The sequence below is a fragment of the Diuraphis noxia genome, unplaced genomic scaffold (assembly GCF_037042655.1).
Source record: "Diuraphis noxia isolate RWA-SAM2 unplaced genomic scaffold, SU_Dnox_SAM2 contig0003, whole genome shotgun sequence".
In the NCBI taxonomy this organism is placed as follows: Eukaryota; Metazoa; Arthropoda; class Insecta; order Hemiptera; family Aphididae; genus Diuraphis; species Diuraphis noxia.
This window is the reverse complement of record NW_028301713.1, coordinates 56,708,910-56,717,198: the sequence shown is the minus strand read 5'-3', so window position 1 is coordinate 56,717,198 and position 8,289 is coordinate 56,708,910. Positions and strand designations below refer to the sequence as shown.

General features: G+C 27.2%; 2 protein-coding genes across 4 annotated transcripts; one reads left to right on the top strand and one right to left on the bottom strand.

Annotated features, from left to right (window-relative positions):
• Positions 1 to 416: 416 nt before the first annotated feature.
• Positions 417 to 6,406, bottom strand: MESR4 (misexpression suppressor of ras 4). Of its 2 annotated transcripts, none has more exons than XM_015514457.2 (3): positions 5,830 to 6,406; positions 4,996 to 5,063; positions 417 to 4,861 (listed from the first exon to the last, which is right to left on the bottom strand). In XM_015514457.2, exon 3 carries the CDS (start codon positions 4,809 to 4,811, stop codon positions 1,149 to 1,151), a length of 3,663 nt encoding a protein of 1,220 aa, XP_015369943.2. In that variant the 5' UTR covers positions 4,812 to 4,861; positions 4,996 to 5,063; positions 5,830 to 6,406; the 3' UTR covers positions 417 to 1,148. The 2 variants fall into 2 exon arrangements, with proteins under 2 accessions (XP_015369943.2, XP_015369944.2); XM_015514458.2 differs by having other exon boundaries at positions 5,971 to 6,406.
• Positions 6,407 to 6,616: 210 nt separating this feature from the next.
• Vhl (von Hippel-Lindau protein) lies at positions 6,617 to 8,139 on the top strand. Of its 2 annotated transcripts, none has more exons than XM_089224780.1 (3): positions 6,617 to 6,742; positions 7,477 to 7,687; positions 7,751 to 8,139. In XM_089224780.1, the coding sequence occupies exons 2-3, from the start codon at positions 7,497 to 7,499 to the stop codon at positions 8,046 to 8,048; spliced, it is 489 nt and encodes a 162-aa protein (XP_089080906.1). In that variant the 5' UTR covers positions 6,617 to 6,742; positions 7,477 to 7,496; the 3' UTR covers positions 8,049 to 8,139. The 2 variants fall into 2 exon arrangements, with proteins under 2 accessions (XP_089080906.1, XP_015369917.1); XM_015514431.2 differs by lacking the exon at positions 6,617 to 6,742 and adding an exon at positions 6,875 to 7,132.
• Positions 8,140 to 8,289: the final 150 nt, after the last annotated feature.

Below are 8,289 nucleotides of genomic sequence, written 5' to 3'. Positions count from 1 at the left end.
ATAAAGAGGTGAATATTTATCGTGCAACGTTGTTTTTAATTTTCGATAATGATATTTATGAAAATACGAAAAAAGTTCTTATTCTAAAAGAATTCATTATTTTAGAGTTTTTCAAACTTGAATAAATTTGTTTTTAGTTCTGATATTGAAAAAAAATCAGTGTTGCACTGTAAACATTCTTCTCTTTATAGTGTGAAAATTTGGTTGCTTAGCTTAGATTATAGCTTGAGGCTTGAGTAGTTCTTTCTCGCGCAAAACAGTTTTCGCAATGTTTTACATTTGTAAGACGGAGACAACATATACGGGTGTAGCACTGTAGCGTCTTCTTAAGAAAATTTATAAGGAAGGATTGGAATAAAAATAGTTGGAAAACACGGGACTATTAAGGTCTATTAGCTTAGTGAAAAAACAATTGATTGCATTTATAGTTGAGTTTTTAATTTTAGCCTTTTTTGATAGGTTTATACATATTACTTTTTATAACTTTTTGGAAATGGTCCTTAACAGTCACACAACATTAATAGGTTCAGTTTTAATCGGAAAAAATCAACTTATCTTAAAAGTAAATTAGGAAAATACAAAACTAACAAAAAATAATAAATAAATAAAAATACACGGAATTTATCAATAGAGGAAAATATTTTTCTAATTACAATATCATTTTCTTTAAAACAAAAATATGATATCAAATTTAATAAATTAAAATTACAGAGTTTTTGGTATTTGTACATGTTTTATTACTAAGAACAGTATAAACTAAGCTTATTGGAATACTTGTGGTAAATTTATTTTAAAAAAGGATCATATTATTTACCTTTGTATATATTACAATATTTTTTTTATCAAAAATCCATCAACAATTTAGGAATATCTAGTTTACAAAAAAGAATAAATTATAAGAAATATACATAAGTATAAGTTTAAATACATTACATTGTAATTTATGTCAATATACCTATTTCAATTTCTTTTGTAACATGATTTTCAGGTTTGCATGAGAAAAAGCCAAAAATGCATTTACAAGAATACCATATTTTTTTTTGTACAAAGTTAAACGTATAACAAATATGTAAAAAAAAAAAATGTAACAAAGAAGATAAAGTACATTGGTTATAATGAATATAAACATATTTTAGAATTAACATTAATCAACGACAATCTGGACAGTACCAATTACCTTTTGGGGCAACTGTGATACCAACACAATCAAAATGAAACCATTCGACACGACAATTAGGATTATCGCATGCAATCATTTCAGAAACTTCATCGTATGGGCACCTACAGTGACAATATAGTCGTTCTGTACTTTGAACTGCTTTCTGTTCAACAAATTTAGGAAGTTCAATTATTAAATTTCCAGAATCACTGTCTGTATTGTCAGTAACATCAGGGGGTATAACAATTTTACTTATTCGAACATCTACAATAGGCCTTGTTTGATGAGATTGTGTCAATTTAGTAGTTGAATGTTGATGTTGAAGAGGTGATACTGGTTTAGGTTTCCGTTTTTGCTTCTTTTTTGTCACAGACGGAATATGAAGGGATAATTGTTGAACCAAAAAAGATGAATCTCCATTTTGTAGTTTTTCTTCATCACTACTCTCATAACCAAAAAATTTCCTCTTTTTTGGTTGTCGTTTAGACTGACGAGTATCATTTGACGACATAGGGCTTCCGGATAAATTAGGTGAACATGTTGAATAAGAAGAGTTTATAGAAAGTGGTGAAGGAATGCTTGCTACTACTTTCGATAATAGAGGAGTTTCTTTTGATGACTTTAGTTTTAATTTACGTTTTGTAGGTGATGAAGAATGAAGACGTTTTCTTGTTTTTTGAGGTGTAAAATAATTGTGTACAACTTTTTTACCATGACATAAACTCGAGTTTAATTCATTTTTTATACTATGTAAATTATTATTGCCATTGCAAATAGTAACTGAATGTTTATCTAAATTATTCCCAATACTTTCCCTATTTTCATTAGGTAATAAAAAATTATTGAATGGCGGAGATAAATTATTTATGGATGATGAATAATTATTACTATATATATCATATGAATCAGCTATTTTAAATGTATTACTGGGTACATCAATTAATTCGCTTTTATTTAATATTTGAGATTCAATGTTAGTACATTGATGAGGGTTTGATAATTTAAAATTGTTATCATTTGGTAAAGTAATGGGAGGTATTACTATACTGTTAACTTTAGGTAAAGTTAAAGTATTTTCGATAAGACTTTCTTGCTTCAATTGAACTATTTCTTTATTATTTACTTCCGGATGTAAAGGGATTGGATTAATATCATAATATTCTTCATTATCTGTATTTGAAAACTCGCTTTCCAAATCAGATTCTAATGCACACAAATTGAAATTTGCTATTTTCTTAGCACTTAATACTTTGATTTTTTTTTCTTTTTTCTTCTTTTTATGTTTTTTTGGGCTTTCAATTACTGGTTTTTTCTTTTCTTCTTTATCAGAGTCACATGATGAGGAACATGACGAAGAACATGAACAATTTGATCCACACGAACTAGATGAAGAAGATGATGAATTACAGTGTGATGAACATGATGATCTTTGACTTGACATATTAAAAGAATTGTTTAATATGTTTTCACTACCATTTACAATAGCTGCTAATTCATCTGGATATGGAGGAGATTTTACTATTTCAGATTGACTAGTTGTGGACAATAAAGTATAGTCATGATCTAATAATGCAATATGGACTAATTCTTTTTTTTGTTTACTAACATAATCCCAATAGTTACCACTTGGGCTTGGTGATTTTAAAAATTTTTCGGGTTTATGACGAGGAGTTTTCTCTGTATCACTGTCAGAAGAAAGATTTAGTGGAGGGAGATTATAATCAAATCCTTTTTTCTTCTTCTTTTTTTTCTTTTTTATAGGAGATATTACTTCTTTATGAATTAGTTCATGTTTCTTAAGTAACTTTTTTGAAATAAATTTATTAGAACAAGTATTACATTCATATGGGACATTTCCAGAGTGCCATCTTTCATGTACTCTTAGTAATAAAGCATTAGAAAATGTTCTTCTACATTCGTCACACGTGAACATTGCAGGTGGAACACAGAAATGATATGTATAAGGCCATTTTTTAGTTAAACATGATTTACATTCTTTGCTGTCTCTATTATGCTTCCAAAACATATGCTCAAATATATCTTTCTTGCTAAGATAAGTAATGTTACATTTCAAGCACATATGCCTCATCTTATGCTTATTAACATGTAATGCTAAACTTTGTTGATTGGAGAATGTTTCCAAACAATAATCACACGCATTATGAGCTTTTCTTAAATGAACCATACATCGAAATGCCGATGGAATGTTACCTTGGCCACAAAATAAGCATCTAAACAATACATTTTGCCAAACACCAAGATCTGCACCAGGACATAAATGACAATGCAGTTCTCCATAATTTGAAAAAGTTATTTTGCACATAATACAGTCATAAGTTTTTCTTGAATGAACACTTCGTTTATGAGAGTTTACTTCTTTCATTTGATTCGATGTAAATTGACAGTTGAAACAATAGAAAATATTGTTAAATGGTGTATGACTTAAATCATCACTAGAGTCATAGTTTTCAGAGTTTAAATAAATATTTTCTAAAGCATTCAAATTCGATTTTAAGATATTAACAACATCCGCAGAAGATTCATTTTTTACAGTCATAAAACGATGTTTTTCTATCATATGCAGTGCTAGTTGTTTACCATTGACAGCAATACAAGTTGAATTGTGACAATACACACATGTTAAACATGAAGTTCTAATGCATTCTTTAAGTATTACATTTATTTTCATATCTGTCAATTTATGATCAAGAGTTAAAGCCATAACAAGAAGATTATCATTCTTTGTTGAGTTATTAATACTTTGTAGTGCATCTGGTCCATTCACCCAAGGACTTTTTTCTGATAAAACTGTAGACATATTTTTAATTCCAAGTTTAAATTCTTCTTCAAGATTTTGTAATGTTTGTACAGATATTAAATCCACATTCATTGGAGATTGGGTTAATTTTTTAATTGACAACTCATTGTTTTCAGTAATATGTATATTTGTAGACATGCAATTGTCATGATTTGTTTGAGATATAGAATGATGTGTATCATAAGTGTCTTCTTCTGAAACACCTAATTTTTTAAGATTTTTGTTATCAAATTCATCAGTTACTGATATATCAGAACAACTTAAGTCTTGTAATGTGCTTTCAAAAAGGTCATCAGCTTTAACATCATCTATAACATATTTTATAATGTCATCAATAATAAAACTTATTTCCGTTTCATCTTTACGTTGTTCACAATTTTTAGTACCCAAAACAACGTCCATTACATCTATGTTATCTAAGTGTAATTCATCATCTTCAGAGCTACTACTTGAAAATTGAGAATTTGTAGTAGGCGGAATTGGAAGTCGAGGAGAAAGAAGAGGATGAGCAAAGTACCTTTTATTAACACTATCACAAAATACATCTTGAGATTTGTTAAGATTATCTGAAGCTACTAATTGATGAATATCTTGTATGTGACTTATCAAGTCTTTATGTAACTTAAATCTAGCTTTGCAAACCATGCAAAAATATTGATGATGAGATTCCCTGATATGGTCAAATAACTTCATTCTTTGAAAATTTTTTCCACAAATATCACATTTACTAATCCCACTATGTAATGACAAATGCCCGTATTTACCGTTAGATCGTTTTACTTGTTTATAACTGCTATTTTTGAAAGTGCTATTCAAATTATTTCTCATGGCCATCTTCGTGAATCAACATTTATTAACTAATAATTGATAGTAAATTAATTAATCTGAAAAAAAAAGTTAAGAATTATATTTATTTAATAACATAAATCTCTATTAGCAATATGATATTAATATAAGCTATATAATAAACAAATACAATTCAGTAAAATAAGAAGACTATATATTAAATAGTAATTACCTTTGTATGTAAAACATGGAAATAAATTAATATTAATTTTCAAATGTACATTAACTCTCATTGAAAAGCTGAAAAAATTAAACAAACATTAAATTAGCATAACATAGCTACTAAGATGGAAAAGCATTATATATTATTACATACATAATATATTAGTTAATTAATTAGCCTAACCAAATCCTGAACACTCAAATATTTTTCTAAGTATTTTAAAGATGGAATAATACTTAAGAACATGATTTAATTGATTTTAAATTATAACATTTTCTTTTCTAATAATATACCTACTGTTTATTGATTAAATAAGATTCAGGAACAAAATAAATTGGACAATAAATAAGAAAAACATAACACTAGAGAAGTGGTTAGTACTAGAGACTTGATCAATAATACAATTTGTAACTATATTAAAAATGTTATCAATATCATAGTATTTTAACTTAAACAATAATAATAAAAAAAAACCTTTAATTTAACCGTAAATCAATAAAATTAATAAATTTGTAAATTTGGAGGGAAAGTTTATTGTAGAGAAAACATGAAACATTGAATGTTCACAACATTAAACGAAAACATTAATTATTACCTTATATAAGTGAAACAAAATGAACAATAAAACAATACTTTATATATTATCATTATCTATTATGATTTGTCGCAACTCTTATACGAATTGAATATTCAATTTTACTAGTGATTATATTTCACTCATTTAAAATCAAATACGAATGAAAAAATAGTATTTCTCTAGTATGTCAACGATAATAATGATTTAATTAAAAATATTTTTCCATCAGAACTAACAAAAACCGATCAATACAGGAAAAGGCGTACCTGTGGATAAAATAGATTCGGTGTAAATTTTATCTTCATGAAATAATAAGATACCAGAGAATTGAATTATTCACAAGTCACACATAATTGCCACTAAGAATTTAAGTTGGAAATGATTTTTGAGTATTCAAAACAACGAACCCATTTTGTGTTTATTTCCAAGCAATAGATACCCCTCTCCGGGCGCGGAAAATGGCGTCGCCCAGCATTTGATTAAACACAGCTAGTTCAACAACTTAATTTTAATACTCCAGCGTACTTGGATTTCACTTCACCGCTGAACGAAATTTTTATTTAAAATTCGTACGTACGGATCAATTTAATGTGAAAATAATTGAATATTTAATAAAAAAAAATTTATTCGCTTTCAGTGTTAACACTTCAATTGACACTACCTCGTGTCTTAGCCTTTGTATATTTTGTACTAAAATTTTTTATCATTTACAAGCGAAATTTTGAAGTTCTCTAGAGAGTGATAACATCTTAACATCACAAATGTGATTTTTTAATTCAATCTCATGTAAATTTGTCCAGTAATTTACAATTAGTGAAAAATTGTCTTTTGTTCTTCAGGAAATTTAAGGTTAGGTGTTTTTCTGAAGTTCAGGATTCAGAATTACAGATGGTGTGGTTATGATAAATTTTAATATAAAAATATACAACTTCCATGGTAAAAACGATTCTGACTGATAACGTACAATTTATTATCATATTGTTGTATTATCATAATATGGTTATAAAAAATCACAGACTTTTATACTTATAGCAAGGTGGATTTATAAATCCACCTTGACTTATAGCATGGTCTTAGATTATAGAAGTCTGTGTAAAAAATATGTTATTATCTATGATGATAATAGATTTGCAATCAAACCATATATGTTATCTTCACGAAATTAAATTTATCATGGATGTTAGTATGTTTTGTAAATCATAGATAATATATATCTAATTAAGTCTAGATTCTAGAATCTAGATTACTACCAAGTACCAGTTAGTTAGTACTTTAGTAGTTGTCGCGTCTTGTCCCTTGTTTCTGGTAGCGATTAGTACTTAATTTTTAATACTAAATATTGATTACATTTTAAGTGTATTTAATATACAGAGTATTTATATTCGTTGAACTGATTGAATTCAAATTACTAGACTAATTTAATTTACAACTATATTGTGTCATAGTTTAAAGTTTAATTCATAGTGTTTAACTATTTATATAATCATATCTATTAATATTTCATGGATACAGCCACACATATAAGGATCTATCCATTCAGTTAAACTTGAAGACTTGGACAATTATTATGTATTAAATGATTTGATCATAGCTTGTTATTGATTTTTGTATCTTACTACGCTTATTAGTAATTGCTATACAGAACGTTTTTAATATCGATCATAAATTCTTGAAAAATAGAGTCCAGTTAAATGTTAATCTGTTACAAATAAGTTTCTACTTTTTTATGTGATTTATTGGTTCTTCTATGATCAAAATAATCATAGCTCATATTGTTTTGTTGGAATTCAACTCAATACAGTCATTCCTTAATTTGTTTTTCTGTTCCTAGTACAACTATTTTATTGTGTATTCTAGTTTAAAAATTTATAGAATTAACGTTTTTATAAGTATTATTTTTCAATGTAATATAGGGTGCAATATTATACAAACAATGGCTTTAATGGGTGATCAATTAAACGTTGCACAAAGGCAACCAGCGTATGTACGTTTTCAAAACAATACTTGCTATAGCATAGAAGTAAATTGGATGAATTTTCATAATAAAGAACAAACCTACTGTATTTTAGATCCAAATAAATTTGTAGATGTAAATACATTTTCTACACATTCATGGATTTTTAGGTTTGCTAATATCTATATTTTCTTAGTGATCTTATGAGCATAATTATTGTTTGATATTTGTAGGGAATGTACATCTAAGAGTCATATGGTAGTTGCTGGAAGAGAGGTATTCATTGCAACACCTTGGGTTGAAGAACATAGGCGCCTTGAATTTAAACATCCTATCAATGTACCACTAAGAACAAGGGTTTTGATCGAAATGCCAGCTATGGACTTACGAAAACTATGTTTGTTAAAATTAGCAAGCATATTGAAAAATAAAGATGACATAAACATGTTGGAAATACCTAAAACACTTCAAAAGGAATTGATAGAAATGATATCAAATAAAGAAGCTAGTAAAATTCAACTGACTAACTAATAAAATAACATTATATACTTCTTTTACATTATTTTATAATAAATAAGCATTGTATTAATTATAAATAAAAATTAGTTTTGGTATGATAGAATTACAATATGAATAAAATATTGAGTAACTTGATTCGAGTTGGAAGCACCTGCATTGTGTAAACATTTGTCATTATGAAATGATCTTTTTAATCAAAAAACTAGTTATGACATATCTCATTAAGTATTCCTGTGAATGACAATATCTGAGG